A 16,510-nucleotide genomic window follows, 5' to 3' on the forward strand; every position below is an offset into this window, starting at 1 on the left:
CATTTAACTGCTTGTCTCTTTGAATTGAAAACTTGGCTTACAAATATTTTTTTACATCTGAATGATGACAAAACACAGAATGTTTTGTTCGAACCAAATGATAGAACTGATTTAAGCAATGTCAGTTTGGGCTCTCTTACCCCATATTTGTCCACGCCAATAAGAACCTGGGTTTTATACCTGACAGTGAACTGAAGTAGTATAAACAAATCAATACCACTGTGAGCTCCAGCTTTTACCACATTTGAAGATTAGCAAAGGTTAAACCCCTCCTGAGCAGCATGAGTTTTGAGTCAGTAATTCATGCCTTCATTTTTTTGCAACTTGATTAATAACTTGCTTTTCCGAAATGTGGCTGCAGGTTTGCTTACAGGCATGCGCAAACGAGTTCACATTATCGTATTTAATTTAAAACTCTGCTTTTTGTGTACAAAGCTGTAAACAATCTCGCTCCTCAATATCTCTCAGAGTTCATTCCGATTAAAAGACGTCTAATAGCTGTCCAAACACAGCCCTGACGTCTAGTCTAAAACAAGGCAAAATTTGGTCTAACAGTAACCTAAGAATAAACCAGTCATCAATTAGACAGCTAATAAACGACTATGTACGTATATACATCTAATACAAAACAAAACAATGGCTAAAGAATTATTTCTATTAATCAAACAACTTAAAGCTCTTATTAAGAAAACAGACATTTAACAACTTGGGAAAATAGAAATACAAAATAATAATATGAAAAAGACAAAATAAAATGTTGTAAATACAATATAGTTAAATATTAAAAGATAATGATAAAAATATGGAAAATTGTCCAACAACAACTTAAGATAAAAAAAATTATAAAGAATGACAAAATACGATCATAAATACCTTAAAACTATTTGAAAAATAAATCTTATACAAAACTAAAAAGGTTAAGCCTTTTGTTGGTTTACTTATTTCAACAAACAAACAACCACAGTGAACATTAGGGGAAATATGAACTTTTGGTTTTATTTCTACATCCCCTCCCCTTCTCTCTCTGGTGCTTATTTAAAATTCCCACAATTGCATTCCTTAAGTCCAACTCTGTTGATCATCACATCAAATGCCAAATAAGAAACAATTGCATTAGAAAAGCATTTTTGACTTATTTTATTTTAATAATTACACTAATTAAAACTAAGAGTCATTCTTTTTCTAGGAGGCACACTAAGGATGGGCAATGTATAACTGTTCAAAGCATTTTTAAATATCTTACTTTGTTGTCTTTTTATAATGCCGTAAATTGCTTTGTTTTATGCAAAGCAATTTAGATCGTCTCGTTGTTAAACTTACCTTGCCAAATCAAAACTATTTTCATATCATAATGATCTAAAAAATAAAATATATTGATGGCTTTCACAACAAATTGTAATAGGTTGTACATGTTGGATTCAGATAACTGTTAACCTAACCAAAACACTCTATAATGTTAGTAAAATGTATAGTATAATGTGCAAAAATGTTCCTAAACATAATAACAAATATTGTACATAAATAATGAACACATGTCAAAACGGAAACACAGATACTCACAAGACAACAGGAATGTCCTCTCATGTTTGCTGTTTGTCCGACCCAATGCTCTCCAACAGGTCCACATAATGCTCTCTCTCATTTCGAAATTTCAGAAAACGCCTACATGTTATCGTGAGATCTTGCAAACATTTTTACCTTGTAGGGCTATATGCTTTTGATAAAAGTAAACAATTAAAATAAATACAACAGCTTTGTGATTTTGCGATGCGTTTTCTCTGTTAAATTTCGACAATAACAGGCCCATCCACACTTCCCATTGTGAAGAAGGATTATGCCAATGCAATGTTCTTTTTGTAACAGAAAAAATGCTTGACTGTGAACTGCTGCAAATTATTCTTTTGTCTGTATTCTGCCTATTGGTTGATGTCTCTCATGTAGATACATTACTCTAATATGCATTCTATTGTAGTATTAAAAACAACCTGAGAAAATCTCTTCTGTGGTGTTTTATATGTGCTAAGTATGTTATCTTTTATGAATACTGCCGATTCGGACATTTTACTCTGTTCAAGTACTGTTTTCTCCTACTACATAGTAGGTAAGTAGGCGTATTCGGACACAACATTAGTATACGCACGTCCAAATCTCGGGAGAAATAGTCTACCACCAGGGTATTTCTCGTCTACTGTTTTGTGAATACTGACGATTCGGACATACTATTCATTCGCCTACTGCTTTTTGCCTACTTTATAGTAAGGAAGTATGCCATTTCGGATTCAGACAGTGATCCCTACTAACTTTCAAGTCTTGCGTTGCCAGAAGTCTCAGTAGGGCTACAGTTGCCATCTAGCGGTTAAGAATTGTTATTCCATTTATATTTAACTTTAAATGAAAGAAAAATAAAACCGTAAAATGTGTATGTATGTTATGTGACAGCAAATATAATACAAAGGTAGTATAATTCAAATGTTTTCTATGTGTACTTGCATTTGATGATAAGATATGTTCCAAGATGGCACCGCGGATGGCTGCCTCGGTTTGGAGCTCTCCAGTTGTTTTACTGTTTTTGTTAGTATATCCTGTTTTATGTTAATCTAATACAATTAGTTTCACCAGGGATGACCTGCTGAACATTCGGCAGTACACACCACACAATTTTCTACCAGTTTTTGACTATTCTGAAGTTTTACTGGACATTGTAGTTGGCGGAGCAGCGGCGCTGTTCAAACGCTTTAAGGAGCGCAAACGTGGCAAGCGAGCCGGCGCTGCCAAGCATCCATCTGGCGAATCTCCGCTCTCTACCCAAAAAATGGACAAACTACTTCTGCAATCATGGAAAAATAAGGACTTTTCAAACTCTTCTGCTCTGTGTTTCACGGAAACCTGGCTGAATGAAGCCATCCCGGACAGTGAGTTACATCTGCCGGGCTTCCAGCTGTTCAGAGCGGATCGCGACACAGAATCAACAGGGAAATCGCGTGGTGGTGGGACGTGCTTTTACATCAACGAAAGGTGGTGTACAGATGTAACAGCATTAAAGAAGATATGCTGTCCCGATGTAGAAGTGCTCTTCATTAACTGTAAGCCATTCTACTCACCGCGGGAGTTGTATTATTTTCCCTCTCTTTTTATTTATAATTTTCTCGCAGCCCCATTCGCAGAGTGCTGCAGGTTGATGATGACGTAGCTTTCTTTTGACTCCCCCAACAGCGGAACCTTTATAAATAAATGTCAGTTGTAGGAAATATGCCATGCGATGGAAAACATCTTAGTTACGTATGTAACCTCAGTTGACTTTCTGTCAGTCTCTCGACGTTGTGTCGAACCGACAGAATGGGGTTTGATCTTGAGAACCTATCATCTCTGATTGTACTTTTAAAAGGCCAATGAACTAGGCGAATGGCATGGCATGCCAGTCTCCGCCCCGTACAAACGGTTATAAAAATGAAGATGGCGTGCCCATTCATTCACCTTTGGGCTGAGGAACTCAGGAGGCATTCTCGGTCGCTGCAGCGGACAGCGAAGCGTTGTGGCATGAAGGACACAACGTCTTGTTCCCTCCATCAGGGAACTGAGGTTACATACATAACCAAGACGTTCCCTTTCTGTCGGTCTCTCGTCGATATGTCGAACCGACAGAATAGGGTTCCTATACGAAACGCCACGGCGCTGCGCCACGTCACGAGTTCCAGCGGAGCGACACTGACTGGCCTGGGTGAGTCACAAGTGAGCGCAACCACGAATAGTAACCTTCCAGTGGTGTAGTAAGGCATCAATTACGTGAATCACGACGAGAGGTTCTTACTAACGGCCGTACAGGCGGTGGCCTTTGCTACTCTAGGGGCGAGATATCCGCCCATCACCATAAGGAACACTGGGAAGGGCTACCCCCTCGACTGAGGGGAGAATGCTATGGAGACCACATCTGCCGTAGGGAGATAATGCGTGGAAAACCTACACGGTCTCACCAGTGGTGAGATCTCATGGGAGTAGTAGTGCGGGGCCCCAACAGGGGTGCACAGAAGCGGTGGAGTCCACCGAGGGGAGGTCACAGGTTCACCAACTGGGGAACCAAGAGTGAGGAAACATCAGACAGGACTACCCAAGGAGGGGAGTCACTACGTGTGGAGCACTAGCTCAGGTATAGGGGTTCACCTCGTGAGGGAAACTCACCTATACTGGGCCTGGAATACGAGCCGCTCCGCCCGGCTCGTAAGCTCGAAAGTGCTTAGTGATGGATGGAATGCTTATACTTCATCCTGTCGAGGAAGTAGGGAAGCTGGAACAGCGCACTTAACTCACCTGATGACGGGGAGAAGGCGTTTCGCAGGCATACGCCCAGGGACTTACCTGGTGTGCAAGACGTGGGCAGACACCGGCTCTACACGAAGGTTGTAGAACCTTGTGAATGTATTGGGCGTAGCCCAACCCGCAGATCTGCAGATGTCTGCCAGAGAGGCGCCCTGAGCCAGTGCCCACGAGGCACGGGAGATCTTGGGATCGGTACGCCAAGGTGATGGCGTCCACGATCCAGTGCACCAATCTCTGTTTGGAGACAGCTCTCCCATTCTGCTGTCTTCCAAAACAGACAAAGAGCTGCTCAGAGCTTCTGAAGCTCTGCGTGCGGTCCAAGTAGAGGCGCAGGGCGCGTACTGGACACAACACGGAAGGGGTTGGGTCTTCCTCCCCAGAGGGGAGCGCCTGCAAGTTCACCACCTGGTTCGTGAAGGAAGTGGTGGGAACTTTGGGCACGTAGCTAGGCCAGGGTCTCAGCACCACTTGGGAGTCGCCCGGCCCGAACTCTAGGCACTCGATGGACACAGAGAGTGCATGCAGATCCCCTACCCTCTTGACGGCACTAGGAGAACCGTCTTCATCGTGCGATGAGGTAGAGCAGCTTCTCATTGGGGCTCAAATGGGGCCCTTCCTAGGCCCACAAGGACCATATTAAGGTCCCATGAGGGTACGGAGCACAGTCGGGGAGGATTCACCGTCCTTGCGCCCCTTAGGAATCTGATGACCAGGTCGTGCTTCCCGAGAGACATGCCTGCCACAAGGTCATGATGTGCAGCAATGGCAGCGACAAAAACCTTGAGAGTGGAGGGAGAGAGGTTGCTCTCTAACCTTTCTTGAAGGAAGGACAGCACGACACTGATCGCAGAACTCTGTGGGTCTTCCCTGCAGGAAGAACACCAAGAAGAGAAGAGGCGCCACTTGTAGGCATACAGTCACCTAGTGGCTGGGGCTCTTGCCTGAGTGATCATACTCACGACTGCGGGAGGCAGGTCACTCAGGATCTCCTCATCCCGTCCAGGAGCCAGACGTGGAGGTTCCAGAGGTCTGGTCTCGTGTGCCAGACCGTGCCCATCCCCTGAGAAAGAAGGTCTTCATCAGGGGAATCGGCCAGCGGGGAGTTGTAGTCAGAAGTGTCAGCTCTGAGAACCAAGTCTGGTTGGGCCAGTAGGGCGCAACCAACAGGACTTGATGCTCCTCTTCCCTGACCTTGCACAGGTCACTGGGGGGAAGGCATACTTCCGCTTGTCCTGCGGCCAGCTGTGCTCAAAGGCATCCGTGCCGAGGGGGGCCTCGGTCAGGGAGTACGAAAGCAGACAATGGGAGGTGTCCAGGGAGGCAAACAGATCCACCTGCGCCTGCCCGAACTGCTCCCAAATGAGCTGGACGGCACGGTGATGGATTCGCCATCCACAGAGAGTGACCGGCCGAGAGAGCGCATCGGCTGTCCGGTTGAAGTCGCCCGGGATACGAGTGGCACGCAGGGATTCCACCAGCTGCTGACTCCAGAGGAGGAGGCGTCGGGCGAGTTGCGACATCTGCCGTGAGCGATTGCCCCCCTGGTGGTTGACATACGCCACTCTAGCCGTGCTGTCATTCGGATCAGCACGTGCTGGCCCTGGATGAGAGGAAGGAACCTCTTCAAAGCAAGCCAAGCAGCCAACAACTCCAGGCAATTGATATGCCACTGCAGACGGTGTCCCGTCCAGCGCCCCGACACTGCATGCCCATTGCACACAGCACCCCAGCCGAGCAGGGAGGCCTCTGTCGTCACCACGACGTGCCTCGAGACCTGCCCGATCGGGACTCCAGCCCAGAGAAAAGACATGTCTGTCCAAGGGGCTAAGGTGCGACGGCAGTGAGACATGATGTGAATACGCCTCGTGCCGGTGTGCCACGCTGCGGTGCACTGCAACCCGAGGCTCGTGGCGGCTCGGGAAAGCATGGCTGACATCTCCACATCAGACTTGTCCTGGGCTCGACCGGCCGTAGCTGGGAGCTCCAGGGAATCCTCAGAGTCTGATGCCAGGAAGTCGCCATCCGATGCCGTAACGGACACCTCGTCCTCTGTACGCTGATGCATAGATCCGCTATGGGAAGGTCTACTGCTGCCCATCAGAGACAGGGTAGGTGAGCGTGACGGGGCATGGACGCTACCTCAGCATGTTGGAGACCCAGATATGTGATGCAGCTATCGTGCCTGTCTGGCTCGAGGACGAGCCGGGCACATCCAAGATTACAGAGGTGAGACATGCCTGGCGGCAAGTGCACACTATGAGAAATTTAGCTCTTTTAGGGAGATTTGCTCCAGTAGACACCCTTGGCTCGCTACCGAAACGCCCAGGGGAAATCGCACACACCAGGACGAATCCGCTGCTCTGCGTCATAGAATACAGTAGTTTACAAGAGATAAGCTTAGCAGGTTCAGAAGAACAAAAGGTGAATGAATGGGCACGCATCTTCCTTTTTATACCCGTATGTACGGGGCGGAGACTGGCATGCCATGCCATTCGCAAAGTTCATTGGCCTTTTAAAAGTACAATCAGAGATGATAAGTTCTCAAGATCAAACCCCATTCTGTCGGTTCGACACAACGTCGAGAGACTGACAGAAAGGGAACCATGGATAATAGAAAGCGCAAAGGCGGAGCAGAAAAGGCCAGCATAGAAAAAACCTATAGAAACTGCCGTGGCCAAATGCTAATGTTACAGTGCAAGATGCTAGCAGTCATTCAAAACAACGTGGCAGGGCCGGAGTGGGACTCATTTTCAGCCCTGGAGTTTCATACCTTAGTCTGGCCCACTTTAGTTCATGACTGTATTAAAATGTTGTAATTAAAACCTCATTATATAAATCTGCAATAGTGCACTATTCTGTTATTCATTGTATTTTTCAAAAATATAATTTCCAATTTGGTGCCAATAAAGTAGCATAAGTGTTGCTTCACAGTGAAGATTTATTAGAACAATGAATAACAGTATTCATTACAACAATGTTTAATAGTATGTAATGTTTAAGATATGCAGGCTTATTTCATTTGACTTTTATCCTATTCCCTTTTAATCGTGTTTGTTCTTTCATTAACATTAGTGACAGGAGTCACAGCAGCAAGTTTAAGAATGCGGCCCCTTTTAGAGCTGATGGTCGACGCAGTCATGCAGATCTGATGCATTTCCCATTTTCACAATTCTATGCATTCATTTAAAACTTTATTTAACTCGTAGAAGTCTGTGCTTATGGAGATACTTGACAAATATGCTTTATGTACTGGTGTTTTTGTTCATTCAAGTACAAAAGAAAACTCGATACGGATGCGCTGTTTGACAGTGTTTCCCCACTAGCTGCACAGCTAGAAGCTGCCTATCTATACTGTGCACATCAAAGCAACCGTTTCAAATTGTGCTTAAATTGTTTGCATGAATAAGCGCATGATCATATAATGTAGCGCTTATAATGTACAGTTTACATGTGTATTCCACAGTGAGGGCATTAGTCTCTTGCATGATAAAACTGGATCCTGACTCTGCTTCTGACACTAAATGGAATTTAAAAATGTTCATATTTCTCACCACATTGTAAAACTTTGCTGTAGTTTTGCAGCAGGTTTGCTAGTAATTTACTGTAGATTTAATTTACAATTTTGTTTTAAACATAAATTTACCTAGTTCTTATATTTTCTTTCATTAAACAAAACTAAATATCTTAGGTTACTTTTCTTATGTTAATGTATAGTAATTTATGAAGTTTTAAATATTTTTACTAGAAAACAAAACAAAAATGAATGTCATTTATTTTGCAGTGTACTGCCAATAATGAGACAAGTCTCTTCTTGCTCATTTTGAATATCAAAAGTCAAAGTGTTTTAATTCTGATTAAAGTTGAACTCAAATTAAAAACAGTACTAATAGGAAAATATTAAGTAGTAATCAACAGTTTACAGTGCACAAATCTCCCCTTTTTACTTAGCTTTCTGATCAAGTCAAGTCAGTTTCATTAATGTATTGCTGAATTAATTAATTAATGTGTTGTTAGCAGCATATGTACTAGAGGCTGCTGCTGGTTAAGAGCTAACGTTACAAGAGTTGTTATAAACATGAACAGTGGTTTGCAGACCACGTTGTTTTGAACAACGGCGAGTGGCATCGGCGAGTGGCACCCCTCCTTTTCGAAGCACTACGGAGGCTGCTGTTGAGCAGTTTGTCCATTTAGGGCTACTGTAGAAACAACATGCCGAATTCCATGCAAGGGGATTTCTATGTAGATTGAAATAGCTCATTCTAAGATAATGAAAACATATCACTTCATTATGTAAGGTCTTTATACACCACTGAAGACATACAGTAGTTATGTATATTGTATTGCATTTCTGTTAATAGACCCTCCAAAAATTACAATTGATTTAAGACTTAAAATTCTTTTTTATTCATAAACTTTAGGTTTAGGGTAAGGTTATGGGTAGGTATAGGGCTTTAATATCTCAATAAGTTGACATCATTTTAATATTTTTTATAAATATAATGATTTACTGTCTGTTATTATTGCATAATGTTTAATGCACAACAATACTGAGGTGCAAATAGTAACGTTATCTGCCACTATTTATAATTAAAAAGCAGCTAACTACTATTTCTACTTAATCCAAAGAAAATAGGCCCTACAGCTATTTTTGGTTAGTGTAAATAGCATATGACTAAGAAATACTTCTATTTTCACTTAGTGTAAACAGAACTTACTACTATTTAAACTTCGTCTTCTTAGTTTTGACTTCTGGTGACTCAATGAGGCTTTAATTATATTCCCAGTTACTCAGTAGATGTTAAATCTTTTTCCAATTTATAGGTTTCGGTAAAGCTTACACCAGCAATAATTCTTTGTGGCACTTTAAGGCCCTTATTGCGAAAAGCCAGCATTAGAATGGATGGTGTCAATATCCTGACTGAAGACATGGAAGTGAAAGAGGCACTAAAGTATTTCTTAGCTGTCCATGTTTTCATTCGGTGTGGCATATGCACATTTTAGTGGCTACTAAGTAGTGGTCTTTCCTGGTTCCCAAATTGTTCAACCAACATATTATGAATTGTTTTGCCCTAATGAACCTTACCTGAGGTTAATGGTTTAATGTCAGTTTGTTTATTTGAAGACTTAACCACAAATTCACAAGGGATTAAAGATTGATGTTTTAATGTCAGTTTGTTCATTTAAGTATACATTTATGTATATTTTCATATTAATCTTGAATGCTCACTAAAATTACTTTTAGTGTTGGTTCAATAGTAATCATTCTTATTTATAATTTAGGTGTTGTTTTATTATGTATGGGTGATATCTGTCATGTTTACAGTCATTAAAATCTGTTTTTATTTAATAATCAAACTATTCTATTAAAAATTTTCATTTCAAAAGTAGGCCTAATTCTACTGTGGTTATTTAAGGTGTCAAAAATACTTAATTCAAATCCATGATATTTAATGATATATAAGGACGCTAAAAACAGAACCCCAAAAGATTCAATAATAGGAGCTTTTCACAGTCTACATAGCAACATGTTTAACCAATAAATGGTTCTATGACACGTCTTACGGTTATACATAGCACCATTTGACAAATGGGCTTTAAAGATGGGTGCTACGTGGCGATTAAAGTGGTTCCGATATGATTACGAGCCAATTATTCACTTTTAATGCTATTTAGTCTGTATTGAGTTTTTCTTCTCTAAATGAACTTAATTGACTACCCAAAGAAATGTTACTGACTTGTCATAAATTTATTGCAAAATCTATTGCAAAATGAACCGAATTGTTGTTTGTTAAGATAGCCTACTTAAAAAGTTGCGCCCTAACCCTAAACATCAGAGTCAACAAATTATTTTTGTTCAAGATCACTCTTTACGAAATTGAAGATCCTTGCCACCAGGTGTCCTACTAGACCAAATTTTCAGCTGATTTTAAACTGCATATCAAAACTGTCCAAACGGGACAGATAACAGTAATGGCTTTATAGAATTTTTGTGAGTGATCTTTGCGGTAAGGTTTTAGTTCACAGAGGACTTCACAAATTCAAATAGCTTATATTTGATCAAATAAAAGAATAACGCTTGAGACCATTTAAAACGCTTATTGGTAATCTAACAATAGCCCAAAACATGTCACAACAACAGAGTTTTATATAAGACATTTCTGCTGCAAAAACGCAAACTGGCCTAAATTGACTCATTAATACTTCCATAAAAATACGTATACAAAGTAACTATTTTCAAAAAGTCGTTTTGTTCTTCCACATTCCCTCACCCTATGTGCAGCAGAGAATGTTTGTGTGCTCTTGCATTTATACTTAATGTAAGCGTGTTTCACTAGTGAGGTGCGTGTGCAGCGGCAACGACAGATGGCGGACTCCTCTTCCCCCGGGAAGGCAATCGCTACGAATGCGGGCGCGTGTCAATCACCCGCTCTCATGTGATGGCTCCTGCCAGTGACGTGCCCACCATATGGCCTGGCATCAGAGCAGGTATGCAACCCTGCCTGCTAGCGATGCCACACTGCCTCTCTGCAGTCCGGAAAGGGATAACACGTAGCGGATCACGCAGACAACCGTGCCTCTACTCCAGCCAGAGCGTAAAGAATTTGAAGGCAAAGATTATGTAGATGTTTGCGCTCTCACCCACGGAGCACCATAAACGAGGTCAGTTTTTTCCAACGCAACAGAATATATAACCATTCGAATTATTTACATAAACAATTGTCAGCGACTAAATTGTTTCATTTGTACTACACTGGATATAGATGTTCACCATGCATGACCCCTTTATTCACCGTGCATTTTAATTAAACCAAACGTAAAATAACGTTGTAAGTTAAATGTCCGATTCGTCTCGCTGAAAAGCAGATGTTAATTTATCAAGGGCAGCTCAATTACACTATTTATTTGTAGACATATTTTTCTTTATATTTTGGTCAATTATGACGTTAGAATGATTAGTAGATTGTGCTCTTTGTTAAGCTCAATGTGTTGCTGAGGAGAAACAGTTGAACCCCAACGACAGGAGCGGCTATAGCTACGAATGTTGTGTAATGGTAACGATAAGACAATCTTAACATCATTTTTATTATCGCAACCATAGCATTATGTATAAATAATAATATCATTTATATAAACGTGTCGTTCTAAACAAGAATTTATATACAACAATCATAAATCACATATTCATCAGAGTGCGCTTTTGTGACACATTCCCTTCAGGGTTTCAACATTATTTAAACCATTGTTTTAATTAAGGCCTATTATATCGTGTGTTTAATTATTTTTCTATATATGCTAATAAGTTCCATGTAATTCAATTAAAAAGTTGTCAACAGTGTCTATAACGAAATGGGAATGGTGGCATTGTGACAGGAGGGAAACAGACAGTAGGCTACCTGAATATGGATATTTTAGGGATCTGAAATCTCTGAATGCGAGTTCACTACAACAGTGATCATTTCTCTTATTTATTCAAGTGTAATGTTTTTCGCCATTTTAGGTGTTTTGGTAAACCTTTTGTTTTCATCTTGTTTTTGATGTGCTGGAATGCCTCCAGAAAGAAGAGTGAAAGGATAGGGCGGAGGGGGGACCTGCTGCTCAAAACCTCCCCTGAGATGCAAAGACAGGGCCCGTGTTCGATGACCTGCTGCATGTGAAGAGCCAAACAGAACTAGAAATTGAGAAATTGAGAATCTGGCTACATCTGTCCGTGTATTAAAAACGTTAGTCTCTATTGTCTTTGTAAGAATTATTTGATGATTATTTTGAACATTTGCATAAACATATAAAATGATTCATACAGTAACATACGATGTCGGTTTGTTTCTGCTCTTTGTAAAATCGTCTAGGATATAACTTTCAGTATAGGCTATGCCACGACATGGTGGAATGCCGGCAGAGCGCGTTAACCTTCATAGTAAAGGAGACGTTGTTGAAGTTTATTAACATTTCAAGCCACTAATGTGCAATACATAAATTTAACATCACGGTTTGATCATATTTGAATAAATGTGTTTACTCGTTGTATGTATTTCAGTGCCACCGTCATGTTAACGAGATTATTCAACGAAACTTCATTGCTTCCGGACATGCAGAAGTTCGCAGGCTGGGTGGATGACAGCGGGAGCGAGGACTCCAAAAACAAGGTCGAAGAACAAGAGCGTTCTCGCCTAGGAGACGAGGAGCTGGGAGAGGGCTATGTGAAAGACGATAGCAGTCTGGCTCAGTCGGATATTGCAGGGGAGGAGGATGATGAGGATGTCGATGAAGATGATTGTGGCGATGAGGAGGATGAAGACAGGCCCAAAAAACGCGGGCCAAAAAAACGCAAGATGACGCCGGCTAGGTTGGAGCGTTCAAAAGTACGGCGCAACAAAGCGAACGCAAGAGAGCGCACGCGCATGCACGACCTGAACTCAGCGTTAGACAATCTACGCAAAGTCGTGCCGTGTTATTCAAAAACCCAGAAACTCTCTAAAATTGAAACACTAAGACTGGCAAAAAACTACATTTGGGCGCTGTCAGAAATCCTGCGGAACGGGAAAAGACCGGACGTGGTTTCTTATGTACAGACGCTTTGCAAAGGCCTCTCCCAACCCACGACTAATCTGGTGGCTGGCTGCCTGCAACTTAACTCGCGGAATTTTCTAACTGAACAATGTCAAGAGGGAGCGCGTTTTCACGGACCCAACCCCTCGTTCTCCCTGCACGCGTATCCATATCAATGCTCCCGTCTATCTAGCACGCAATGTCAATCCGGATCCAATGCACACGGCCTGAGAAATCACCCTTTTTGTACAACCTACGATGCTGTGTTCACTGGGGGCGCGTCCCCAGAATACAACAGTCCAGATTATGAGGCCCACCACAGTCCTCCGGTGTGTGTAAATGGCAATTTTTCTTTGAGGCAACAGGAGCCACTCTCACCAGACACAGAAAGAGGCTATCATTATTCTATGCATTACAATAGTCTTCATGGCTCACGTCCGTCTGCTCCTCATACTCTGGCTTACGGCCCATCGGGAGCGCGCAGCGGTAGCACGCACTCAGAAAACGTCCCACCGTTTCACGATGTGCATGTGCACCATGATAGGGTGCCTGCATACGAGGAACTGAATACCTTCTTCCACAATTAGATGTTTTATGATAATGGCTAAAATGGCTAAAAACACACATTCATCACATTTTTTTACTTTTTCCGAATCCAGGTGTTATGGGTTCACACATTTTTAACAGTATGGGACAGTAATCTCTATTTTACTATAATTCCATTATGGACCTTAAGTGATTAAAATGTGTCATCTTTAACATGAATTCAACTGCTTTATCGAAATATTATACCAGGTCAAACGTTTAAACCATTATGAGTCTGTAATAAGACACAATTGTATGTCGGAGACTGTTTCCTGATAACATTAATAAAGACTATGGTTCGAGAATCACCAGAGGCTTCGATTTCTCTTTGAGAATTGGTCAGACAAAAAATTCAAGAATAGTTAAATCAATTCACGACAAAGGAGCATCAGTACAAAGTCTAAATTGAGTAAAAAGCAAAATAATAATCATATTATTAATATAATATTTTTTCTATATTCCAAAATAGAATTAAAATACATTTTAAAATAGGGAATTAGGAATATTTTTTCTTATTGTTTTTAAAGTTATTGATATATTTGAAGATTAAACATTGCATTTGCATTTAGCAGACGCTTTTAACCAAAGCAATTTACTATAACTATAGTGAAATCTGATGTGATGTCTATTAAAATTTGTACAGCCTTGTGGCATTCGGTTGGTTAGGAATTTCGTCTTACATCTACTTTTAGGCATGTGTCATTATTTTAAAAATTTAAGAATCGATTTTCATTTTGTTTTTAAGATGATGCATGAGCGAAACCAACCGGATTTGTTTCTGCTGTTTTGATGTTGATATGAAATATATTGTTCCTAGTACAATTACATTTTTTAATTGTGAACAACATTTTGTTTATTTGATTATTTAATCATTAGCCTAAATGAAATGAAATTAAATATTTTATATCTTAGCCCTAACATCTAAAAGTTTCTCAAACATTTAAAATCGACAAATTCAAAGTCTTGTGCATTTGTCTGAAACGTAAAATTCCGCAGTGACTTAAATACGGAAAGTTAATAAAATCTTTAAAAAATGTGTCAAATTATTAGCCTACCAATCAAACTGCAGTTGGGCTGTTTTGATTAAGTAATAATAACAAAAATACAGCTAACTAACACAATAAAACACGACAACATAATAAAAACATGATTTGATGATCTGATTTTGCAAATAAACTTCATTTACAGAAACACATCGCTGTAGATATGGACAGACTGCGAAACATAGAGGCTCAAATAGTAAGATCATTATGTAAAGAACGCATAAATAAGTGGCCTTGTGCAACACCAATGATTAAAGTACGTTGTTGCGCAAGAAGGCGTTTAGAGTTTCACAGTTTAACATTTTATTAAACATAGAGTTACTGTAGACTTTTGCCTCCGTGCCGGGTTTGGAGCTCTGCCCCGGATCCCATATGTTTTACAGAATTGTCTGAAATGGGATTAGAGGAGAACGGACAAACCACCGTGGGGCAACACTCATAATGGGCGACCAGACCTTGGTCGTATGCTCAGAATTATTCAGTGTTCGATGCTTAATTCTGGACCTTTAAATATGATTCCCTAAAAAGAAATTTTATGCATTTGGCAAATTATAATGACATCACTCATGTGTCATATTTTTTGTTAACAGCATACCAGTGCTGTGAAACAGACCCGTATAGCGAATACTGAAACATATAATAATAATAATAATATATATAATAATTAGTAGTAGTAGCAGTAGTAGTAGTAGTAATATTGCATGCAATTTTTATCCAGTTTTATTCATTTTAATAGGCAAACTTACCATTTCATAAATAAATGAACTAATTCGCAATAGCTAAGCTTTTTGATCTACACGAATCCTCTTACATTTATATGGCATAAACAAAATATTTCGATTTAATCCTGATTTTTGTCAAAAGATGTGAGGTTAATGTTCTGGTGCCATCCAGAGAAATATGTAGAAATACGTTTTTTGTTTGTTGTTATTTTATTATTCAGTTTTGAAACAAACTACCTATGTTAATGTTTATGTATTATTACCATAAATAGCACTGCTTTCATTTACATGCAATTATTGGATCGTTATATAATTGTTAAAAAATATTGCCAAAAGGCCAGTGCAAGAATGTTGTTATACCGTTCTGTTTTAACTGGAAAGTGATAAGAAGCTGTTGGATCACATTCACACTATAAAATACTTTATCTGTTTATTTATTTGTTTGTTTGTTTGTTTATTTCCCATTAAAATACTTTTTTCTCTGTATAGGTTTCTTAATTTAGCTACATTGGCCATTGGCGATTTAAAGTTTTTATCATAGATTCTTTAGGTCAGTGTATTAATGTCTAAGACCTGCGTGTAGTTTCTAATTAACACTACTTACAAAGATTCTCCCATGGCATCAAACTGCCAGCCCCTTTTTGGAATCTTTTTTTTAACAATGTACAGAAATTTACGCATTTTTCTCTATTCTCTTATGCAGGTTTGGATTCCTCCATTCTGATCTTAGTTAGCCTAATGTTTATCCAAGACATATACTGTAGGTGTCCGGTCAAACAAAAAATCTCGTGATTATATCAATAAAGTCGATCTAGACATGAACTTCCAACATTGTCATTCAGTATTAAATGTTTAAAGCCCACAGGATAAAAACCAAATAGGAGAGGAGGCGCTTCCTCTTTAAACTCGATTACAGCCTAGGTGATCTTAAGCGGCGTCCAGAGGCCACGATTGGCACGATACCCATGGGCTCAGGAGACACGCGCTTGCCAAGTCGCTAAATGTCTTAGCGTAGGTACGCGTGGCCAGCGGGGCAGCCCACCACCGAGATGCCAGCTGTGCCGTGTGCCAAGCCTGGCCAAAGCTGCACTGCTGGGTGGAGACGGTTTCTTTCCTAATTCAGCAGCATCTGTTCATTATTCTTCATGTTTTATACGAAAAAAAAGGCTCAACCATGCTAGAAAATAAAACCACGAGGCCTAACCCGGGATTTCATCGAATTAAACTGTAAAAAGGCGCAAACTAATACATTTTCATGCTACAACGTTTTGTAGACCCCAAATGGTGTAATCCCGTCAT

General features: G+C 40.5%; 1 protein-coding gene across 3 annotated transcripts; it reads left to right on the forward strand.

Annotated features, from left to right (window-relative positions):
- The first annotated feature begins 10,721 nt into the window (after positions 1 to 10,721).
- neurod2 (neuronal differentiation 2) lies at positions 10,722 to 15,695 on the forward strand. 3 transcript variants are annotated; one of them, XM_057359437.1, is made up of 2 exons: positions 10,722 to 10,804; positions 12,350 to 15,695. In XM_057359437.1, exons 1-2 carry the CDS (start codon positions 10,752 to 10,754, stop codon positions 13,446 to 13,448), a joined length of 1,152 nt encoding a protein of 383 aa, XP_057215420.1. In that variant the 5' UTR covers positions 10,722 to 10,751; the 3' UTR covers positions 13,449 to 15,695. The 3 variants fall into 3 exon arrangements, with proteins under 3 accessions (XP_057215420.1, XP_057215418.1, XP_057215419.1); XM_057359435.1 differs by lacking the exon at positions 10,722 to 10,804 and adding an exon at positions 10,855 to 10,974; XM_057359436.1 differs by lacking the exon at positions 10,722 to 10,804 and adding an exon at positions 11,872 to 12,035.
- Positions 15,696 to 16,510: the final 815 nt, after the last annotated feature.

This window comes from Triplophysa rosa, linkage group LG18, assembly GCF_024868665.1.
Source record: "Triplophysa rosa linkage group LG18, Trosa_1v2, whole genome shotgun sequence".
Taxonomy (NCBI): domain Eukaryota; kingdom Metazoa; phylum Chordata; class Actinopteri; order Cypriniformes; family Nemacheilidae; genus Triplophysa; species Triplophysa rosa.

Excerpts from the sequence above, each read along its gene's own strand:
- neurod2 (XM_057359437.1), top strand. The coding sequence starts at position 10,752 with ATGGCTCCTGCCAGTGACGTGCCCACCATATGGCCTGGCATCAGAGCA. Across the intron at positions 10,805-12,349 it reads CCTGGCATCAGAGCAGGTAT|TGCCACCGTCATGTTAACGA; the intron begins GCAACCCTGCCT and ends TATGTATTTCAG.